Source organism: Oncorhynchus clarkii, chromosome 30 (assembly GCF_045791955.1).
Source record: "Oncorhynchus clarkii lewisi isolate Uvic-CL-2024 chromosome 30, UVic_Ocla_1.0, whole genome shotgun sequence".
Classification (NCBI taxonomy): Eukaryota; Metazoa; Chordata; class Actinopteri; order Salmoniformes; family Salmonidae; genus Oncorhynchus; species Oncorhynchus clarkii.
Window position 1 is genome coordinate 13,402,473 of NC_092176.1, and position 24,123 is coordinate 13,426,595.

At 45.5% G+C, this 24,123-nt stretch overlaps 2 protein-coding genes across 2 annotated transcripts in view; both read right to left on the reverse strand.

Moving 5' to 3' along the window:
* LOC139389433 (uncharacterized protein KIAA1671-like) overlaps nucleotides 1-3,608 on the reverse strand; it is a 19,159-nt gene extending 15,551 nt beyond the window's left edge. The window contains exon 1 of the mRNA XM_071136189.1: nucleotides 2,250-3,608. Coding sequence (XP_070992290.1) covers nucleotides 2,250-2,534 — 285 coding nt within the window. The 5' untranslated portion in view covers nucleotides 2,535-3,608. The remainder of the gene's footprint in view (nucleotides 1-2,249) is intronic.
* On the reverse strand, nucleotides 3,157-23,920 carry LOC139390244 (zinc finger CCCH domain-containing protein 13-like). Its single transcript, XM_071137489.1, has 9 exons — nucleotides 23,834-23,920; nucleotides 19,410-19,500; nucleotides 17,695-17,835; nucleotides 16,109-17,463; nucleotides 15,915-16,005; nucleotides 12,846-14,629; nucleotides 11,855-12,431; nucleotides 9,377-9,502; nucleotides 3,157-3,213 (listed from the first exon to the last, which is right to left on the reverse strand). Exons 2-9 carry the CDS (start codon nucleotides 19,458-19,460, stop codon nucleotides 3,157-3,159), a joined length of 4,182 nt encoding a protein of 1,393 aa, XP_070993590.1. The 5' UTR covers nucleotides 19,461-19,500; nucleotides 23,834-23,920.
* Between the last annotated feature and the right edge of the window lie 203 nt (nucleotides 23,921-24,123).

Genomic DNA, 24,123 nt, shown 5'->3' on the forward strand with positions numbered 1-24,123 from the left:
CTACACAGGCTCCAGCTAAAAAGGACACACGTACCAGACCGAGAGAGTGAATCGGTAAAGGGCTGCCGTGTCTGTGGGGTTTTGTTTATGCGTTGCAACTGATTAGGACGTGAGGGTACATATGTGTGGACTTTCTGGGCATTAGATGCTGTGGAGGGGGGGGGGGACAGCTTTTTCTAAATACATTTTTTAAGTCATTTTTAGCAGATGCTCTTATCCAGAACGACTTACAGTATTGAGTGCATAGAACCCACAAGCGCCATGCTCTACCAACTGGGCCAAACAGGACCCAGCAGTACTGCAGCCCTTAATTGTGCAAATGCACCATCCATCCCAGCAGCCCCACCTCCACCCCCCTGGTTCTTTCTCTCCACATCTCACTGGCCTCAGTGCTCTGACCATTCATCACAACCTCTCCTCACAGGCAGCACACACCGATTCTCCTGTTCAGTGACACACAAACAAGCTAGGCCTAATCTGTACATCTTACATAAAATGCAATCAAACTGTATCACAACTTTTTTTATTTAAACTTTATTTAACAAGGCTTAAGAACATATTCTTATTTACAATGACTGCCTAACCCGGCCAAACCGTAACCCGGACAACACTGGGCCAATTGTGCGCCGCCCTATGGGACTCCCAATCACGGCCGGTTGTGATACAGACTGGAATCGAACCAGAGTCTGTAGTGACGCCTCTAGCACTGCGATGCAGTGCCTTAGGGGGCTCCTGAGTGACAGACGATCTGAACTTGAGCACCGTGCCAAGTTCAAATCAAATCACATTTTATTTGTCACCTGCGCCAAATACAACAGAAAATGTTGTAAATGATGAGAAATCGATGTATTTTGAAAGACGAGATGTTGAGGATTATAATAAATACCACTTTGATGTCATACAAGCAAGCCAAACCCCTGTGAGTCCAAATCTGCACTTTACATTCCCATATAATAAAACTCACGTCATATACAGTGTTAACGTTTATGATCTCTGATGTACAGTTACAAGATGACATGGCGTCATACCCTGAGTTGTTCAGAACAGAATGTGTTTCTGTGTTTCTCTATTGTGTAGAAAATGAGCTGTGGACCACTCATCTGAATGCACTCATGACTCCATTCTATGATCACTAAAATTACTATCTGCTTCTCTGAACTGCCCTGTGAAAGTCTAACACTGTAAGATTGTATTTTATAACTTAGCCAGTCATGTTGGCAATAGAATAAACTTAGAAATGATGCCCACCTGACCCAAATGGCAATTCATAATGGTCAGTTTTGGATTGCGTAAAAAACAGTAATTGTGTGAGGCGGGGCTGCAGGGCTGTGTTCAAAACAACTACAAGTGTGTTCGCTCTAGTTCCTCAACGCCACAGCTATGAGAGCTCTAAAAACACCTTTCTAGTTGAAGACTCTTCTTTGAGTCATCAAAGTACATGGAAGTGACTTAGGAACTGTGCACACTTTGGAGAGAGCAGTTAGTCCTCTCAGTCAAACCCTTGTTATTATTTTGTCTTATGTTGCACCTACATCACATTCTTTCAGGAAAATATCATGTTACTGAATGTGTCCAGAGTATTTTCAGATTTCATTTTCAACAAACGAGGCGAAAAGTACATTAAATGTCAAATGCATAAAATCAACAGTGTAATGTTTGGAATCAGTCTCATATCAGGTGAACTATTGTGTCCTGAACTTTGGTCTAATAATTGCCCCATAATCTCAAAACTGTTCCCTTTCAATTGATACCATATTTATGCATATGATTATCATATTTCTTCTGTAAGAAACATTTAAATTTAGCCCTATCAATATAGGCCAATTCCCACGAGTGTAAAGGGTAAAAACAGACCATAGTTTAGGAGTGAGGGTCGGGGAGAAACCCAACTCCAGCCCACAGTAAACTATGACCTAAGGAGCCAGTGACACTGCTGGAGTGGGAGCTATGGAGCAGACATACAGACTAAGGTTAGTGTTATGTCAAAGATGGTATCAGAGGAGGAGAGAGACAAGCAGTTGAGGCGCAGAGGGGGATGAGCACTGAACAAAAGCAGAACATTCAGGAACTATCAGGATCAGAGAGAGAGATCACATGGCAACACAAATAGACAAAGACACAAAACACACAAATAGAGAAGGCCTCGACAAGTTTGAGGTGCTTGGAATGTGTAGTGACTGACGGGAGACCATTTGGTGGTGAGAGGGATTGATGGGGGGGTGGGGGGGTGTAAACAAAGTGTGTCTTACTGCGGTGGGGGTGTTGGGGGTGCTGCTCCCAGGACGCCTGCGTAGGGACAGGCGCTGCTGGCTGCGCAGAGAGAACCTGCGGAAAGAGTCCCGGCTGCGAGAGGCCAGAGAACGTAACGAGTTGGCCCTCTTGAAGCCACCAGGGCTGTCCTCGGCACCCCTGCCCCCACGTTCCACCGCACTGGACACCACGCTGAGCGCCCCCTGCAGGGAGCGGCGTACATTCCCCATCCACCCAGACACCTGGGACTGGGCCACCGACAACTTGTCCCCCAGGTACTCCATCTCAGTTTAGATCAGATCACTAAAGGACCAACGTTGCAGAATGAAGTCTGGACAGAGCGCTCAGTCAGGTGGAGGTCCAGTAGCAGTCCAGTGTGTTAATATGGTCAAGGGAGAATCCTTGCGCCAGATAGATGTCCAGGTTCAGAGCTGGTGTCCTGGATACTGCTGAGGTGCGTAGCTAGGTTAATGTGGCAGTAGCTGGGCTGGCACAGCCAGTCAGACGGCCTAGTGTCTCCAAAAACATGCAGCAATGCAGCACTTGGCTCCGGCTACAGACTCGCAGTCCAGCGTCACTGTCCCTCGGTGCTTCTCAGTGAGCCTCTGTGCTGTCGAGTCCCACTGGTGCCGTCATGGCTCCCTTTCAGTCCATCATCTGCAGCAATGGCCCTAGCATCTCGGGCTAAGGTGAATTCTATTTAAGCTGTCTGTTCTGTGAGATGCCTATTTCCATACACAGTTATACAGAAGGGCAAGACTATGTAGCGGGGAACCCAAAATGGTATATAAAATCTGTTCTACAGTTCCCCAGCTGGTAGAGACTCCAGTCACAGTAGATCTACTACTGCACCGTCTGCAAACAGGTTCTTCCCAGCCACATACTGATGGTCACCCTCAGTAGCAACTACAAAATCTCACACTCATACGTCAAACCTGACAGCGGGATCCTGAAGCCGTCGCTCTGACACGTCCGGAATCACAGAGGAAGACAATCCATGAATCTACCTCTCCCATGGTATCCACGCTGCTGTCGTCTTCCTGGTGGAAAACTTACAGGAAAACTACGGTCCAGAAGAGAACAGCTGGTGTCAGGCAGACTGAGGGAGAGCTGTACTCATTCCTATTCCCGCTGAGTACCCAGCACACCAACAGCAGAGCCGTGGGTATAGAAGCACAAACAGGAGAGGAGATTGTGACGCTAATGTTGAATCCGTAAGAGACAAAACGAGACCAGCGCCCTCTGGTTCCTCTTCCCCTGCAGGTACGGGCAGGTGGAGAACAAATGCGTCAGTCTCTTGCTCCTAGTCCCCAGCGCTGCAGGACTCACGCTCAAGGAGAAACCTTTGCGAACTAAGTGAGGGAGGGGAGAGAGGAGGCAGAGAGGGAGGGAGGAGTGGAGAGAGGGAGGGAGGGAGGGAGGAGTGGAGAGAGGGAGGGCCCGGATTTGCAGTGCAGGAGGGTGATATATGTTCTGCAGTGCTCTGTTTCTCTTGCCTGTTTCTGCTTGCAGTGCGAGAGAGAATTCTCACAGGCATAGTCAGCACTCGGCACAGGGCGGAAGGGGTGGGAAGACAGGAGGGATGGGGAACGTGTGTGTGTGATAGGAACTAAGAGTTCAAGTTCATGAGTGGATGTTTATGTTGTTTAGCCTATACCTTTAAATAGATAGAGAATGCATGCCTGAGAGAGAGCGAGAGAGAGAGGGGATGAGACAGGTGTGGCTGTGTGTGAGAGCTGAGACTGTGGCTGTCAGCCAGTCTGTCCGCAGCACAGTGAGCTCATGGTTAAAGAGAGGAATCATGACAGCGTGTCAGAGAGTTTGCCTAACAAATGGCTCCCTGACTCATGCAAACTGCATGTCAGATCAGAGTCTCTCCTTTCCCCTTTCAGAACTCCATCGTACCTACCAGAGTCATCTCTCTGAGTTAAGCCTTGGTATGTATGTAAGATATACTCTGCAAGACAACCGTGGCACCTCAAACTGTGCCCTCTGGTGGGCGTCTGGAGAATAGTTCTGAGGAACATTGATCTAAAGCTACCCTCCTTGAACCATTCTATAGCTAGAAAATCACACTTCTCTCCACAAAAAACATAGACTCAAGTTTCATCAAACCCAACTGACTACGGAGAAAACGTTTTTACAGCAGGAACGAAAATGCTAATAATTGTCCAGCAAAAAATCTGACTCAAATATGCATCACCCAGTTTTTTTTATGATGAAGTCACACTTGCACAACCAGCCACCGTGACAAAGCATATATAGGGCTAATATAACGTGCTTTGTTCAGACATATAATAGCCAGTAGCCACACATTCCTAGCTATACGAAGGCCTCTTTTAGTCTGTCCTCTCCCTTGCTTCTAGTGATGGGGGATCAATACACTTACATTTCGCAATTATTATTTTAATATTGATACTAGGACTCCAATTATCATTGTTTTTTTTGCTAGCTAGTCGACGCAACCTGTGCCAAAACGCTGTTATAGCTTGTTCTCCAGCATCTTTTTAAACAATGAGCCAACATGTTTTCACCACTTTTATTTCCATGACTGATAAACTCCCTTTCTCATGCTGTCTCTTGTCCCTCTGCTGCAGACAGTGAGAAATATATTTGGAACATCAAATTTCAACAACAGAAAATAGCAGTATTGAATCGCAATACATATATCGGCACCTAAGTATCATGATAATATCGTATTGTGAGGTCGGTCCTTGGCAATTCATAGCCCTACTTGCTTCCTTGCTCTGATTAACGATCTCCCATCACTTACCCACAGCCAGTGTAGAAGCCTCAGACAGCAGGAAAGCCTCATGTAGTACACCATGTCTCTGAGCCCGGCGACCATCTGTCTGTCTTTACCCCTCTTCACTTCCTCTGCCCTCTCTAACCATGGCATTAGTAATGATGTGATCATCCCAGTGTGATCTCATGAGAGATAGACACATTTCCCATAGTGCACTCTCATACCAGGCCTAACCTCCATACTGATACAGAAAAACACTAATCACAACAGCAAGTCATTAACACGTGCTGATAGAAAAGGAATTTCCCATCTTTAATGAATCCCCTTGTTCCCCTAAACTGAAATGATATAAAACACCTACACCTTATGTCAGTAATTCAGTCTAGACCAGGTATTTCACACTGGTGTCTCCAGTTGCTCTACACAATTAAACACTAGAATCCCAGGGTTTCCATTGAGAAAAGGTAGCGTCTGACATTTGACTGGCAACATTTTAATTTACTGGACATTTGAGAAATTTGCCAGTACATTGATTGGGTGTATAACCTAATTAGGGCGTCCACCTACGGTGCTCAGAATGACAGAAATCAAATGTAAATGTCTTCACAGAACATGCAAGTCGAGGATGCAACGATGTGCAGTCCTTCTTACTGAATTCTGATGTGCACATTGAAGATGTTAGAATAACTGTCCATATTTACTTTCCCTCCGGCAACAAGAAGAGTAACAAACAGCTAAATCAGTAGCCAATGGCAATCTACTATCCCCCATAATAGAGAAATGTACCTATTCTATTGGTCAGCTTGTTAAGAAAGAAATACTCAATTCCAAACAGAATCTGGGACAGTTGTGGACGATGCATTCCAAATTCATACAACCAGTAGCCTACATAAAAAAGAAAATAATAATTAAAAAGCAAAAAGAGCCAGATCAGAATGTTTAGCTTAAAATGTTCAAACTATTATTTTTTCACATTATAAGCGTAGCAATCCACACAATGCAGTAGGCTACACGCGGATGTTCATTCCATAATGCAATTAGCTGGAAAACACTGTTGTCAAAAGCACACCACATGCAAACGGTTTCATGTGACAGAGATTAAAATATCTGTTAGAAAGAAGGGAGATCTAATATGCAACAACTAGCACGGGTTGCTTAGTAATATGACTAGGATTGTGCCTCTGGCTACTGAGCAACCAAAGAAAGCTTGTATAAAATAATTGATTTTAGCCTGGCTACTTTAAAGCAAGGTAAGACATGCCTCATAATATGTAGTAAAACGTTCAGGTTTTAAACAATTAAGTGTGTTTTCAAAATGCATACTGCGTCCAGCTCATTGCAAAGTGCTGTGTAATGCGCTGATGAAGCCTGCCTTCCGTTGCCTATGCTGTGTGAGGTGCTGATGAAGCCTGCCTTCCGTTGCCTATGCTGTGTAATGTGCTGATGAAGCCTGCCTTCCGTTCCCTATGCTGTGTGAGGTGCTGATGAAGCCTGCCTTCCATTGCCTATGCTGTGTGAGGTGCTGATGGAGCCTGCCTTCCATTGCCTATGCTGTGTGAGGTGCTGATGAAACCTGCCTTCCATTGCCTATGCTGTGTAATGCGCTGATGAAGCCTGCCTTCCATTGCCTATGCTGTGTGAGGTGCTGATGAAACCTGCCTTCCATTGCCTATGCTGTGTGAGGTGCTGATGGAGCCTGCCTTCCGTTGCCTATGCTGTGTGAGGTGCTGATGAAACCTGCCTTCCATTGCCTATGCTGTGTGAGGTGCTGATGGAGCCTGCCTTCCGTTGCCTATGCTGTGTGAGGTGCTGATGAAACCTGCCTTCCATTCCCTATGCTGTGTGAGGTGCTGATGAAGCCTGCCTTCCGTTGCCTATGCTGTGTGAGGTGCTGATGAAACCTGCCTTCCATTCCCTATGCTGTGTGAGGTGCTGATGAAACCTGCCTTCCATTCCCTATGCTGTGTGAGGTGCTGATGAAACCTGCCTTCCATTCCCTATGCTGTGTGAGGTGCTGATGAAACCTGCCTTCCATTCCCTATGCTGTGTGAGGTGCTGATGAAACCTGCCTTCCATTCCCTATGCTGTGTGAGGTGCTGATGAAACCTGCCTTCCATTCCCTATGCTGTGTGAGGTGCTGATGAAACCTGCCTTCCGTTGTCTATGCTGTGTGAGGTGCTGATGAAACCTGCCTTCCGTTGCCTGTGTATTTGCTGTTTGAGATGCTGTAGCAGCAGTTTTCACGCTGTCTGACAGATTTTCCGCTTAAAGGCTCTGTATGTGTGTGATAAATAAGATACATAACGAATATACTGTACACACGCCCCAATTTAATTCCCCTAAATTATGCAAATTAACCTATAGACCAATAAGCATGACCAGTCATATGTATTTACATCCGCTGGTATTTCCATCAATAAAGAGGCTAAAAAAAAAATATTTGCAAATGGGATTTTTTTCTTCTCCCGATGGCATTTCTTTTAATAAAAAAATCATAATACAAAAAACGGCCAAACGCCGGCTATTACCGGCTCAAGGAAACCCTGTGGTAATTGCACCACTCAGGCTCTAAACATATTGTATTACACAACAACCACAGACCAGCAGGTGGTGACAGAAACACACGCAAAAACTCATCATGGAGTAACACTGGGATGGCAGCTGTGCCTTATCAAATCAAAGCTGAATTTGTTCCCCCATTCATTTTCTTCTGATCTAATGAATATATTGGTATGCTTATAAACATTTCCCTTTCAGCCATTTACACTTGGGCTGATATAAACTTGTTTTGTTTCTGGATGGAATCCTTTGTAGCACAGGCTGATATGTAGACAGGTGCTTAAAACCTCTACAGGACCAGTGTCCCCCCCAGCGGGACGGTTTAGCTAATGTAGGCTAGTGTGATTAGCATGAGGTTGTAAGTAACAAGAACATTTCCCAGGACACAGACATATCTGATATGGGCAGAAAGCTTGGATTAAAAATGATTTAACTGCCCTGTCCAATTTACAGTAGCTATTACAGTGAAATAATACCATGCTATTGTTTGAGGAGAGTGCACAGTTATGAACATGAAAATGTATTAATAAACCAAATTAGGCACATTTGGGCAGTCTTGATACAACATTTTGAACAGAAATGCAATGGTTTATTGAATCAGTCTAAAACTTTGTACATACACTGCTGCCATCTAGTGTCAAATCTAAATTGTCAAATCTAAGTCATATATTGGCCTTTCTCTTGCATAAAAAAACATGTTTTTTTCTTCTTTGTATTATCAGATCTAATGTGTTATTCTGCTACATTAATTTCACATTTCCACAAACTTCAAAGTGTTTCCCTTCAAATGGTATCAAGAATATCCATATCCTTGCTTCAGGTCCTGAGCTACAGGAAGTTAGAGTTGGGTATGTCATTTTAGGTGAAAATTGAGAAGAAAAAAAGGGCCGATCCTTTTAAAGATAAACTACGCAGAAGTCGCTACGCCATTTCCTGGTTGCTAAAATTCCAATAGGTCGCCTATTTTCAGTTTAGGTGACAAAACAAGCAAGTAAAGTGTAGAGAATCATTGTGCCATCTACACCACTGTATGATATATTTTCCATAACCAAAAATATTGTATTTTCAGCTATTTGAAGCTTGTGTACAAAACCGAAAGTTAGACGGAAAAACCCAACTTAAAACGTGAAGCATTGAAATAGCGCACATAGAACACAGCTTCTTAGACTTGCTTTCAATGAGAATGACAGATCTATAACTATGAATTTTGTGGGTCACGCAAAAAGTTTCATATTGTAGCTTTAAATAAAAGTAATATCAATATCACTACAGCCAATTTCACAGCAGAGCATTCCTTCAGCTATGCAAACAGGATGCTGTCAAAGTGAGCAGTACATGCATGTATTAGCTAATGACAATCCTGAATTACAGACCTGAGAACATATCTGGCCTCAATTTCTCTGCTATGTGAGGTGAAAGAGGGTGGAGATGAGTGAGACCATGCCTTTCACATTACTCATCAACTCATTACTCCCAGTGCTCCACATAGCACTCAACTCTCCCAGTGAACTAACTGCATTCCTACTCCACCCTACTGTAACAAAACACACACACACACACAACCAACCAACAAACCCAGCAACTGAAGTTATATACAAGTTTATTTTTTTCCAAATAACTGGGGCCTTCTGTGAGAATCAGCTCGAAAGGAAACGTTGATTAAACATAGAACCGAGGGGGCTCCAATCGTTACCATGTTGAAGCAGTGTAATATCACTGTAGCAGAAGCTCATTTCTGAAACTCATCCAGCTTTGAGTCAGAAATTTGGGGATTGTGTGTGTTTATACCCGTGTGCATGGAAACAGAGCATCATGACTCACCCAGCTCTGTCGGTCCCTCTCTCTATGTGCACTCCTGCTCCTCATCCTGGACAGGCTCCCCTCCACAGCACTCTCAGACGGGGCCGATCGACGGGACACACTGCGGGACCTCATCCGGTTCAGCTCCTAAGACACAGGGATAGTAGAATTAAATAGAATGTTTACACGAAAGCCCTTGTTCTGGTTATATTCACATTGGTAAAAAGGGAGATGGGTCTGCACACAAAGATTATTTTAGTGCATTACGAGAACAACACACACCAATGTTTCGGCTTTTACCTTCAGTGTGCAGGTTCAAATCTTAGAATCAGGAACAACTTTTCTAGGGAACACATGTGAGCACCGTTCAGGTGCTTCTAATCAGGGTAGTTAGTAATTTACCAATCAGGGATGGCTTCTCTGGTCTACATGTTACAATCACACAAAACATACAGAATTATAGGATATGGAAGTGGGCACGGAAGACAATTGAGAGTACACTACATGGCCAAAGGTATGTAGATACCTGCCCGTCGAACATCTCATTCCAAAATCATTAGCATTAATATGGAGCTGGTCCCCCTTTGCTGCTATAACAGCCTCTAGTCTGCTGGAAAGGCTTTCAACTATTTATTTGTTGGAACCTTTCTGAAGGGACTTGCTTCCATTCAGCCACAAGGTCAGGCACTGATGTTGGTCGATTAGGCCTGGCTTGCAGTCGGAGTTCCAATTCATCACAAAGTTGTTCGATGGGGTTGAGGTCAGGGCTCTGCGCAGGCCAGTCAAGTTCTTCCACACCAATCCCGACAAATCATTTCTGCATGGACCGCGCTTTGTGCACGGGGGCATTGCCATGCTGAAACAGGAAAGGGCCTTACCCAAAGTGTTGCCACAGAATTGTCTAGAATGTCATTGTATGCCATAGCGTTGAGATTCCCCTTCACTGGAACTAAGGGGCCTAGCCTGAACCATGAATAACAGCCCCAGACAATTATCTATATTCCACCAAACTTTACAGTTGGCACTATGCATTGGGGCAGGTAGCATTGTCCTAGCATCCGCCAAACCTAGTTTCTTCCGTCGGACTGCCAGCGACTGAAGTGTGATTCATCACTCCAGAGAACAGGTTTCCACTGCTCCAGAGTCCAAAGGCGGCGAGCTTTACACCACTTCAACAGACCTTGGCATTGCGCATGTCGAGCTTAAGCTTGTGTGCAGCTGCTCGGCCATGAAAACCCATTTCATGAAGCTCCCGCGGGAACAGTTATTGTGCTGATATTGCTTCCAGAGGTAGTTTGGAATTTGGCAGTGTTGCAACCGAGGACAGATGATTTTTACGCGCTACACGCTTCAGCTCTCGCCGGACCTGTTCTGTGAGCTTGTGTGGCCTACCACTTTGCGGATGAGCCATTGTTGCTTCTAGATGTTTCCACTTCACAATAACAGGACTTAGAGTTGACCGGGACAGCTCTAGCAGGGCAGAAATTTGACAAACTGACTTGTTGGAAAGGTGGCATCCTATAACGGTGCCATGTTGAAAGTCACACACACACTACATGGCCAAAAGTATCAGGAACCATTAAAGAATCAATTTATGAATCATGAACCATTAATGAACCATTAAAGAATCAACTTAATTGCCTTAGGTGTCCGCTTACTTGGGTATAACCTTATAACAATTTATGAGACAGCTTGCCACAAAAGACACCAAGCTGTTCATAAATATGTGGGGCTAACTCATAAAGTACACCTAAGGTAATTGATTACTGAGCGGTTCACGCCTGACACTCCCAACTGCCTTCTGCGCCCGCTCCCATATCTTACAATTCTGTACTTTCTTTGTGATTGTAACATGTATACAGGTCAGGGCTCTCCAACCCTGTTCCTGGAGAGCTACCGTACTGTAGATTGTCACTCCAACCCTGTTCCTGGAGAGCTACCGTACTGTAGATTGTCACTCCAACCCTGTTCCTGGAGAGCTACTGATTCCAATAATTAGCTGGTTGATAAGCTGGATCAGGTTAGTTACAACCGGGGTTTGAGCGAAAACCTACAGAAGGGTAGCTTTCCAGGAACAGAGTTTGAATGAAAACCTACAGGAGGGTAGCTTTCCAGGAACAGAGTTTGAATGAAAACCTACAGGAGGGTAGCTTTCTAGGAACTGGGTTTGAATGAAAACCTACAGGAGGGTAGCTTTCTAGGAACTGGGTTTGAGAACCCTGAAACAGGTAGATGAGATTGGCAGATGACTAACCTGGTTAGAAGCAAAAGTCGTTCCTGATTGTAAGATTTTAAGCCACACTCAGAAGGCGAAAGCCGAAAGGTCTGAGTATGATATTCTCCTAATGCAGTAAAACAATACACATTTTTAAAAGGAGTAAGTAAGCAATGGTCCTTTTTTAATTGGCCATTATTACTGGTTGAATTCACTGAATGTTGTGCTCTGTAGATGCCATTCACTCACATAGGCTAGGTCTCTCTATAATATACTTTTCTTACCTGGGAGCCTTGAGATCTTCTCTGTCCTCTGGCCTCTACCCTGTGCCCCTGGGGCCCTGAGTCCTGCGGGAACCAGGTCTGCTCCATGGGGGACCTAGGGCTGTGGGGCTCTCTCCTGGGGAAGGATGCTTCACTGGGCATACCAGACCAGCGTCTCTCTGGGACCAGAATGGGGGCCGTGGCCCTGTCCAACTGCCTGTGGAGGAGCTGCTCCAGGCTGGGTTTATTGGCAGGCTTCCTGGGTGGTTCTGGTCCAGCCATGGGCCTATCCACCGATTCCTCATTGAATCCTAGCCTTTGCTCCCACAGCTCCTGCTGAGAGGGGGCCCACACTGGGCTGGGTCGCCCCATTGCACCCACCCTACGGCTAACTTCCCTCTCTGGAGTGTGGGATCTCACCCCACTACCTGGGTCTGAGCCCTTGATGCCAGCAATAGGGAACACCTCTCTAGTGGGCGAGGGCTGCGTCTGGGTCTGGGACCTGAATGAGTCTATGTCCAGGATGCCAGGCCTGTAGTGGTCCTCTCCCCGGGGAGATGGATGCTTCCATCGGGCACCAGGGGAGTGGGGACTGCCTCTGGAGTGCAGGTCACCCAGAGAGACAGAGTCTAGATCCAGCACTTTAGGTCTGAGAGGTAAGGAGTCCAGTACCCCACTCTCCTGGTTCTCTCTCCTCTGTCTCTCCAGGATTCTCTGTCTCTCTGCCTCCTGTTGTCTAGCTACCTGTCTCATATTTTCCTGCTCCTCTTTCTCCATCTTCTCCCTCAGTCTCTGCTTTTGAAGCTGTTGTCTCACTCTCTCATTCTGTTTCTCAAACAGTTGTCTTCTCTCCAGCTCCTTTATTATCTCCAATTCTTCTACACTCTCCCGCTCCAACTCCCTCTGTCTCTCCCGCTCCAGCTCCCTCTGTCTCTCCCGCTCCAGCTCCCTCTGTCTCTCCCGCTCCAGCTCCCTCTGTCTCTCCCGCTCCAGCTCCCTCTGTCTCTCCCGCTCCAGCTCCCTCTGTCTCTCCCGCTCCAACTCCCTCTGTCTCTCCCGCTCCAACTCCCTCTGTCTCTCCTGGTCTACCTCCTGTTGTATTGCTTGTTGTCCCATCTTCTCCTGCTCCTCTCTCTCCATCTTCTCTCTCAGTATCTGCTTTTCAAGCTCCAGAAGCTGTTGTCTCTCTCTCTCAGCCAGCTTCTGCTTTTCAAACCTAAACAGTTGCCTTGTTTCCATTTCTTTTATTTCCTCCAACTCTTCAACCATCTGTCTCTCCAACTTCTTCTGTCTCTCTAAGTCGAACTGTCGCTGCCTCTCCCTTTTAAACTCTTTCTGTCTCTCCAGCTCACACTCTCTCTCCAGCTCACACTGTCTCTCCCTCTCCAGCTCACACTGTCTCTCCCTCTCCAGCTCACACTGTCTCTCCCTCTCCAGCTCACACCGTCTTTCCAACTCTGTCTGTGTCTCCTTTTCCAACTCATTTTGTCTCTCCCTTTCTAACTCTCTCTGCTTCTCCATCTCTCTCTTTCTAGCATATTCTAACTGTTTCTGTCTCTCAATTTCCAGCTGTCTCTGTTTCTCCCTCTCAAACTCCTTTCTCTCCCTCTGACGTTCTTTCTCCCTCTCCAATTCTCTTACTTCCTCAAGAACTTGTTTCTGTTTTTCTATTTCCATCTCATCCATCCCGGTCTTTCTGTCCCATGCCGTTTCTCTTTTCCTTTCCTGTGTTTGCTTCCTCTCCAGTTCCTCTTCTTGTTCTTGACCTTGGGAGCTTTTACCAAAAGGTTTGACTAGAGAGGGGTTCCTTTTTACCTTCCCTTGAGAACCCCATTGTCCAGACATCACAGAGAAATCAAAGGGCACTTCCATGTCCCCTTTCTCTGTTCCCTCATCCCCATGGGATATGACTTCCTGAATCTGACCAGTCAGAGCAAAGTAGGTGGCCCTGGGTTTGGGTGGCTGCTCATCTGCCTCCAGCATTTTCAAACGCTTCGGTGCTGCCACTTCCTCTCTCTCCCTGTCCTGCTCTCTCGGCTTCTCCCTCTCTACAGCCATTTGCATCCTCCTCTCCGCTTCCCTCTGCCTCTCTTTCTCCTCCTCCTTTCTCTCCCTTTCCCTTTGCCTTCCTTTCTCTACCTCTGCCCCCCTATCCACCTCAGAGGTATTCCACTTCTGCAGAGCTCCAACCCTGAGGTAGCGTGGTCCCTGTTCATGTTGGGAGGCTGGTGCTCCCCTCTGAGTCGAACTGAGGTCTCCTTGGACCCGAGCAGGTCTCTTCTCCACTGGCTCAGCCCTAGCTGGCCTGTTCCCCTCAGAATGCCTGGAACGGAGGGTCATGGCCTTGTCCTCCAGCTGTGCCGAGGGGACACTCTCACTAACGGCTCTCCTCTCTCCCACCGCGTGCACTGTGTCAAACAAGTGCTCCACACGAAGCGGGCTGGAGGGAGACACAGGCTCGCGGTAGGGGGAGGTGACCAGGCTGCCGCCTTTCTCCCCATCCCCCAGTTTGAGAGAGACACTTCTCTTGGGACAGCTCTTTGTGTTGTTCTGCGCTCTGTCCTCCTCCATCACCAGCACGCTGTGTCTCTCCACCACATTCTCAAACAGGGCTGCTCGCACAGTCTGCACCCCACTGCTCGGGTGGCTCTCCTGGGCCTCAATCTCCAGCCCCCGCTGTGCCACAGTCCTTCCAGCTGAGGGGTCAGAAAAGGTCTGGGTGGGCTGCTCTTTGGACTCTCTGGTGTGTTCATCCACCTTCCTTTGGTCACTGAAGATGAAGACTGAGTCCTGCCCCTAGAATTAGGTCATTCAAAGAGTTGGCCCATGTTAATTCAGATTCTGGACACTGTCTGCATGATCATCATGAACTTAGTATTATTTGCTGTTAGTATCATATAATGACAGATAAAAAGAGAGGGTGATACAAAGACAAGTGATTGAGTGAGGCAACTGTGTCTGGGCAGAAAGTGGATCCCACTCCTCTTTGTTGGGCCCACGAAAGTGGGTGTGGTGCTGAGGTGGTAATCAAAGCCTCACTGTGTTGACCTTTTCCCAGTGCTTCACTCTCAGCATGTTTCATAACGCACAAAGAACCACCAGAGATGACTAATGCCCTGGCTTTGATTTCAAAGCTCTTTGTACCTTTGTGGCAGTGACGTTCTCTTCGCTTGTATGCTCCAAGACAAAGACTGATTCAGAGAAAATAAATGGTGCCCAGAGTGTTTGAGACTTGAAATGCAAATCAGAATTTTCCCAGGAATATAGTCCTTATAATGGGCATTTTGCTTAGGCATTTCAGGCTTACAGGGGCAAACTGAGAAACTACTAAATATTCATTACATTAAATGTCAGAAACCTAAACAAGTTATTTTTTAATTAAAATAAAGGAATATACTGTATTCACAAAGCCATCTTTAGATGTTGCTCATCAAACAAAGTGACTGTAAAACAAGATGGGGAACATACAGTACAAGCACTCCAGTCCTCCCAGTGGTATAACAGAGGCACTTCACTTAACTCAATCAAGATCATTTAACTGGTTTGTTTCATATTTTTTTTTATTTAACCTTTATTTAACTAGGCAAATCAGTTAAGAACAAAATTCTTATTTACAATGGACGGCCTACCCCGGCCAAACCCTCCCCTAACCCGGATGATGCTGGGCCAATTGCGCGCCGCCCTATGGGACTCCCAATCACGGCCGGTTGTGATACAGCCCGGGATCGAACCCGGGTCTGTAGTGACACCTATAGCATTGCGATGCAGTGCCTTAGACCGCTGGTTGATTAAGTTTATCCATCAACTTAACATAACTCTGATCATTTGCTTTAAGGGCAGTAAATTAGTAAATTGCTGGAATCGGTCTCATTCTATATTTACAGCAAAATAGAAAACTTGACTTTGTTCACTGAGGACCAAGGATTTAACTGTAACCTCATTGTTGGCCTATTAAAGACAGCAGTGTTTCCTCTGGGTTTGTCTGGTTGGCACAGGAGTTAGAGAAATTCTCACAAGGCTCATTGCAATCCTTCACCAAATCACCTATATTAATCTAAGCAAATTCCACAACCTCTCTTACCCTCCCTTGAGGATCAGTGTCACTCTCATGGCGGTCTGTCGCCTTACTAGGAGAGGGACTGCCGAGGTCTGTGGACTTCTCAGAGCCAAACCTGATGAAGAGAAACACACACATCCCACAAGAACGGTAATGACAATGGGAGAGTCATAAACATGACAGAGACAGGCAGACTGAAGGTGGTGAGGAGCTCCTACCTTTTGGTCAGGTCAGGGGGCAGAGGTCGGGGTTTAACAGCCAGGGTCTGAGCAGGTGGCGTAACAGTATCTTCTGTTAGCTTCTTGATTCGCTGTTTAACACCACCCTGTGGTGCATCTGCCTCTGGGACTGGCTGCACTGGAGAGGAAGACTCCGGTCCTTGGGCAGCAACACGGAGAGGAACCACAGGAGAGGAAGAAGAAGAATCGAGCAAGAGACTGATCCGTCTCTTAATGCTTCCTCCACCCTTTCTCTCAACCTTCTCTTCCTCTTTTTTCTTCTCACTCCCTTGTGCTAGGGCTGAAGGCTTGCTGTCTGGGGCCTGTGGTGAAGCAATGGTCCCCTCTGCTCCCGTCTCCCCCTCTCTCCTCCGTAGCAGTGCTCCCTCCTCTGGACTGTTTTCCTTGCTGCCAGTCTTGGCAGGAGAGCCGCGGTGCAGAGACAGGCCAATGGACTCAAACCTGGAGGTGAGGTCGGCTGAAAGGGGCCGTCTCCCGACCCAGCGATCAGCTGGGGTGGACGACTCAGCCTGAGTGGGAGAGGGTAGGAAGATAGCCGACACAGGTCTAGGCCTGGAGCCTGTAGACTGGGTTCGGAGTTGAACTGTGACCTCTGGCCCTTCATCCTTCTTCCTCTCCTCCCCCTCTAGCCCTATCTGACGGAGGAAGCCCATTGACTTGGCTCTGGTCAAATAGGCTCCTCCAGCTCTGATATTGGATGCTGTTTTGCCACATTCCTTCTCCTGCTTGGTGGATCCGGACCATTCCACTGAAGGGGGTTTCTTATGGCCTTGTGAGTGGGACAAGCCTGCCGCAGCTGGCTTCTGACGCCCCATCGGTTGGGAAGGAGTTGGTTTGCTGTGGTCCCCAAGTGTTAGAGGGGCGGGTTTGAAGGGCTGGGCTACAGGCTTGGTGGTTTGTCCCGTGCTCAACTTGGGAGAGAGTTTGTAGGAGGTAGGAGCAGGACGGCTGTGGTTGGTCGACACTGGCCTGTGTTTGCTGGTAACGTTCGGCTGCTGAGGTTTTGGGCCATTGGGAGGGTCAGGTTTGTAAAAAGTAGGGCGAGTGGGCTCTGGTCGGGGTTTGGTATTAGGCTTAGGAGCAAGTATGGGCCGGATGGTGGGGGTTTTCTCCACAGCGAAAGGTTTGGGAGTGAGCCGTGGTTTGGGTGCAGGGACAGGCTTACTGGACTCTGGAGTGATGATGAGGGAGCCCTGGGTGTTGGATGGGCCCTCTGTTAGGCTCTTGTTGCTGGAGTCAGCCAGAGGGCTGAGGTGCAGTCGCCCCCCTACACCTGTCCTTCCCACCTCCCCAGTCTGTACCTCCACTTGTGCAGCCATCCCTGTGAAAAACACCTAGAGAGAAATGTACAAATCTCTATCAGCAACCATGGCCATTAACTGTACGTCTAACAGTAAAACCATAATCCAATAAATGATGTGTACTACTTAGTGAGTCCTACTGCCACTTCTCTCTCTGATGCAATGTAATGACTGTACTAGGACTGTGGCCTTCACATCATCAGGAACATGGGAGAACCAAGGCAGATTTTACTTCCTCTATCTGGGCATCACTCTGGACTTTACCTTTGGAGGAGTCATGCACCCAGCGTTGTGGCTGGCTGCTCTAGAAGCAGATGTGCTGTTAAACAGAGGCCATTCATCAGTATGGCAGGCCTCAGCCAGGGGGAGAGGGAGAGATCCATCTCCTCTTGAGGGTTCAGTTCCCTGAATATGGGAAGGGTTCAGTTCATTGGCAGCATAGCTAGTGAACCTCAGACTACTTCTACAGGTGAGACATCAGAAATCCTGACAGCTCAATGACTGTCTGGTGGTTGTTTTGAGGATCAACAGTAATCTGAAGATTACAGAGATGCATCAGACAACAGTATCAGAGAGGCAGATGCAGGAAGGCTCACTCTTCTAGGAGTATTTTCCATAGAGTCAGTGTGGTAATGCAAGACAGGTCTGGCCTATGGCAGTAAAAGGGGAATTCCATTGAAAAACGATATGAGTAATTAAGATATTTTGCTCCTCCCCCACTAACAATATCTCTAAACTTGCTAGATTCCTGTTGTGAATGGTTATCAGAGAACTGTTCACTTGAGAGATGTGTTGTGGTTATACATAACTATAAACACTGAGTAAAATCAGATGTTCCCTCTTATTTTATTTTACCTTTATTTAACTAGGCAAGTCAGTTAAGAACAAATTCTTATTTACAATGACGGCCTTACCCGGCCAAACCCGGATGACGATGGGTCAATTGTGCGCCGTCCTATGGTACTCCCAATCACGGCCGGTTGTGATACAGCCTGGAATCGAACCAGGGTCTGTAGTGACACCTCTAGCACTGAGATGCAATGCCTTAGACCGCTGCGCCACTCGGGAGCCCAAGGGTTATGGCCAGTACGGGTAGAAGAGGGAGAGCAACAATGTCAACAAGCAGATATTTTTGGTGGACTGCTTTATAGGTTCCTGCAGATCTCATAATGCATTCCACATGTTCTTCTCGAGTTAGGCTACTCTGTAACAGATTGACTGCTCGCCTACGTTGAGAGGGGAACAAAGTAGTCGTGCGCGGGTTAGCTTTTTATTCACCCACACCCGCCCGCAATTGCTAATAAACCATCCACAACCACCAGACTATAAGTGATAAAGTGAAAATCTGAGACGCGAACCCAACGCTAACTCGCTAATATAGAAAATGTGCTGTAAACTACAGTCCAAGACAGCAGAACACATTTTTGACTGGGGATGCAGGACTTTTGACAACTTTAGATATGTTTCTGCTTATAATTTCTGACATCTTGGTAGGCTATTTGTTAGTCAACTTGTCTATAATTAGATACATGAAGCTTCTCTTCTGTCATTATATGTTGCCCTAGAAGACTAAATAAACTGGTGCTCAGCAGAATGTCAGAAATCGCTAGACTGAAGCTAGATTGAAGCTTTCAATCTGTAAAGTTCTCTGTGATCTCTGTTTATTTCACGGAGCAAAGACGTTTAGGGACCTGGGAGAAAATGCAGTTAAAAAGTTATTTATGTCCCAATTTCCAAATGACATCAGTTTGACCGGTCGTAAGGATTATGCATTTACAACAGAACTGTATTCAACCCGCCCTACGTCTACACAATATTCAATAACCCTAAACCCGCACTAAAATTGCAGGGACTGCGGGTTATGAGTCAACCCGTGCATCACTAAACGCACAGAACTAGTTGGTGGCGAAATGATCTAATTCTGCTTTGGCAGCAATTTCTTCTGAGTAGTTGTTATGGGCAATCCCATCCTCACTCACCTGACTGGCTGTCAACCGTCTGAACTGAGCCCTGGTTTCTGTGGTAACCATGCAGTGATGTCATATCACACGAGTAAGGAGTAGGAAGAGCCTGAGAAGAGAACACAATTTGGTGTCATTACGAAGGAAGGAACTGTTTCCTGTAGACCCTGAGGCTGCATACATCAAAGTATAGCATAGACCTCCACACTCTCATACCTCCCACCGGAAAACCATTGAGTATGTTTATATTTTTGCAAACACACAGAATTAGACACAGAGAAATACCATAATACACATTTTAAAGGACGAAAAACAGACTAACACAAAAATAGTAGAATTTACAACTTGGATAACAAATAAAACATGGAGAAGAAAAGAAGGAATTAGAGTAAAAGGAAAGAGTGTTATACAGCCAGCAGGAGTCTGATAAATTGAGGCAGTGGTTGTTGACAGGAAACAGCTTTGCTAAACATGCACTGTTAATGGAGGGTCCAGGAACAGCAGGGAGGAGAAACCACTGGCTGTAAGAATTGCATTGCACAACCGTCATTGCCTTTGCAAACAACTCATTTGCCTTTTAAATTACAAATAACAAATTCTAAATCTGGATGAGATTTCACTCAATTAAATTGAGTAGGGACTACCTTTCAGATAGAGACAAATGAGGCACAAAAAAACTGAATGAGCTCTGCTATGAGAGATTCAAAATAAGTTAATCATAACTGGGGAAGAGAATACAGTAGACATAATTTAGAATGACGAAATCATAGCTTCTGTGAGCTCTGACAGAATGTCTTCAAGTAGAGTACAGTACACCTGCACAGCTAAGGTTGAGATGAGCCCTAGAATGCATTTTGTTACCTTACAGCCTTATTCTAAAATGACAAAGCAAAAATATTATTTTTTAGCTAATTTATTACAAATAAAAAACTGAAATATCACATTTACATAAATATTCAGAATCTTTGCTCAGTAATTAATTGAAGCACCTTTGGCAGCGATTACAGCCTCGAGTCTTCTTGGGAATGAAGCTACAAGCGTGGCACACCTGTATTTGGGGAGTTTCTCCCTTCTCTGCAGATCCTCTCAAGCTCTGTCAGGTTGGATGGGGAGCGTCGCCGCACAGCTATTTTCAGGTCTCTCCACAGCTATTTTCAGGTCTCTCCGGAGATGCTCGATCGGGTTCAAGTCCGGGCTCTGGCTGTGTGCTTAGGGTCGTTGTCTTTTTGGAAGGTGAACCTTCACCCCAGTCTGCGATCCTGAGCGCTCTGCAGCAGGTTTTCATCAAGGATCTCTCTGTACTTTGCGCCGTTCATCTTTCCCTGGATCCTGACTTGTCTCCCATTCCCTGCCGCTGAAAAACATCCCCACAGCATGATGCTGCCCCCACCATGCTTCACCGTAGGGATTGTGCCCGGTTTCCTCCAGATGTGACGCTCGGCATTCAGGCCAAAGAGTTCCATCTTGGTTTCATCAGACCAGAGAATCTAGTTTCTAATGGTCTGAGAGTCCTTTAGGTGCCTTTTGGCAAACTCCAAGCGGACTGTCTTGTGCCTTTTACCGAGGAGTGGCTTCCGTCTGGCCACTCTACCATAAAGGCCTGATTGGTGGAGTACTGCAAAGATGGTTGTCCTTCTGGAATGTTCTCCCGTCTCCACAGAGGAACTCTAGAGCTCTGTCAGTGTTACCATTGGGTTCTTGGCCACCTCCCTGACCAAGGCCCTTCTCCCCCAATTGCTCTGTTTGGCCGGGCGGCCAGCTCTAGGTAGAGTGTTGGTGGTTCCAAACGTCTTCCATTTAAGAATGAGGGAGGCCACTGTGTATTTTTGTTTAGTATAGCTTTGAAGCTGCAATTTCTTTAAGCCCCATGGCAAAATGTGTAGAATTACAGGAAATTAGCATTAAAACGGCAATTTCTCTCAGTCCAGAACTGCCAACCATGAAGAATAATTACGAGTATCACTTCATCACTGCAGTGGCACCTCACGACAACACATTTTGCATTATTTTAAACCTGTAACTTCCACTTCCTGAAACCTATAGTCTTTAATGACATCAAACAATGTTACCAACACAATAGTCTAGGTATTTGGTCCTTAATGAAATTGAGATGGTCTCAATTACACGTAAAAAAATTCTAGGTTAAATTTTAAATGATTATTGTAATGATTATTGTAATTAATAGGAGTCTATGTGGATAGTCTAGTGAAAATGTAAACTGGCTGCTTAATTTTGGTTGGGGCTAAAATAATCATTAAATTACTAGATGCAATGTAGTAGTTTATCCTACTGTATTTAGAACATGAAACAACTGAACACAGCCTATAAACTTGTTTCAGATCTCCATCCCTGACCTCATCCATCAAGTTAGGTCTGACTACTAGGCTACCATTCATTGGTGAACTGACTAGGGCCTAGTCACTAGGCTATTATCACATCATTAGCAGCCTACTGTTGACACACGCCGATATCAAGAGGACAGATCAAGAACTGATTAATTAAACATAGGCCTACTAATCTTTAACAGTCCAACATACATTTCTGTGAGGGACGGTATTAGAAGAACAGCTCTCTGCCATGTCTGTTTCAATCCACGCAACGCAGCACGTTTCCTTTGCTAGTCAAGGTCTCGCGCCTACTACTGTTGCAGAGATCAAAGCATGTGCGGGCAAGAAAGTGTTATTGCTTAGTTGACTAAACGCTTTAGCTAACTACCTTTGTCATAATGACGATTTAGCTAAGGAGCTAACTACGAAATAATATATGTGCTTGACTAACACATACAATTTTGGAAAATGTATTTGGCAAACAGTTCGTTCTCCATTTTCCCTACCCTTTTCGCTCACACATCAGTGGTATCAACAAAGAGTGGAGAGCTACCATCCAGATCGGTGTAGTAAAATAGTACTAAAGAAAACTCTGAATGCTACGACTATGGAAGCCCAACTAGAATAGTTTTTGCTTATTTTAGGGTAGTTTTTCATACCAGCTACTTTGACCTCAAATTGTGGGCTTGATCCGCAAAATGCGTGCAGGTTGGCACGTCTGTCAGTCCCGTGACAAAATGTGTAGACTTGCAGGAAACTAACTTTAAAACTGAAATATTCTCTCTGCCCCATTGCAAAATGTGTAGAGTTGCAGAAAAGTAGCTTCAGAACAACAAAATATTTATTCCCCCCCCCCCTCCTAACTTTGCCACCGCCGCTGAAAAAAAATCCTTGAAGAAACACTGAGTATAGACAACACCTTTAGACTTAAGTCTAAAGGAGGAAATTCGGATATATTTGGCAGTATGGTCCAGATACACATAGGCTAGCCAGTAGCTAAAGTTACTGTACTCACACACTGAGCAACACTAGAGGAGTTCATGTAGTAAAAAAAGTTATCTGGAATGTGCCAAATAAAACCAAATTTCCTGTGTTGTGCCTTGGTTTTGTGTGGGTGTGTTGGTAATTTATGTCAATGACAGTCTGGTTTAGCCCGTTTTGCAGAGGAAAAATATTTCCAAAACTTTCTTATGGGAACAAAGACAAACTTCAACCTCGGAATACAGAAGTTGCCGTGTAAGACTTTTGGGGGGGATGAAGAAAAAAAAGTGTAGCCTATCTATTCATGAATGTCCTGTCAGATGGTGGTTAATTGGAGCACTCATTTCCCAGGAAAGAGAGAAAAACATCCTCTATCATAAGACTTATTTCAACAGCCAATCTAGCCCTGACACACCAACGTTAACTAGGTAACGTTACCTACGCACCGCGGCATGAGTACAAAGAAAATTTAACCAGGCGTACCAACTTTTTGAAACACTTGGTAAATAACTTCGATTCCTGAATAAATTATTGGAAATGCAGTAACGAGTAATTTGGCTGCAACGTGGTCTCAGGCCAGGTCAATTCGTATTACTATTCTGACATTAGCTTGTTAAATAACGTTCGTTATTCTAAGAATTAGCTGACTGTCTAACGTTAGTCTCAGGGACCCAAGTTACTATATAGACTGAAGTCAAGACGCCGAGTTAGCAAAACAGACAACCAGCTAACATACACATTGCAATATTGTAGAATGTGAAACCATACGCGGATCAGATCGATAAAAAAATACCAACTAGCTAATTTACAGTAACTAGCTGACAATTAGCTAAATGTAGCTAGCTAACGTTAGCTGCTGGCTTACTTAAACTGGGATAACGTTAGTCTACACACCAAGCCATATCCTTACGTTTTCATCTGAAACTGAGTTTAACGTTAAACAAGCACCAGATAAACTGAGACAGCCAACTTAGTAACGTTAACTGTTATAGCAAGCTAGCTAACATTAGCTACCATAAATACAAAAGCGGTCTGGCTTGAATGTTTATCCTGTCTAAGCCTTTAACGTTAATCGTTAACGTTAGCTAATATAAGAAGCTACTAACAAACTTACTTAACTGAAAATCCACCCACCTGTCGTGTTTATGCTTATTCCCCTCCAGGGACCTAGCGAGCTAGATAACTATTTTCTTCAACCAAAACCCGGTCAATCGCACTGCGGTGTGGGATGTGGTCGGTCAGTCAGAGGCAAACCTGTTGCTAACACGTCACTAGCCAGGTTGTTCGGACTACTTCGGAGACATGAGCTTTCACAAGGTAGACGTGCAAGTTAGCTAGCAGAGGTTACTAGCTAAACAAGTTGATTTCATAGCTATCTGTAACGTTATCTAGTAGTTGACTTTACTTCCACTCTGCTCTCACAC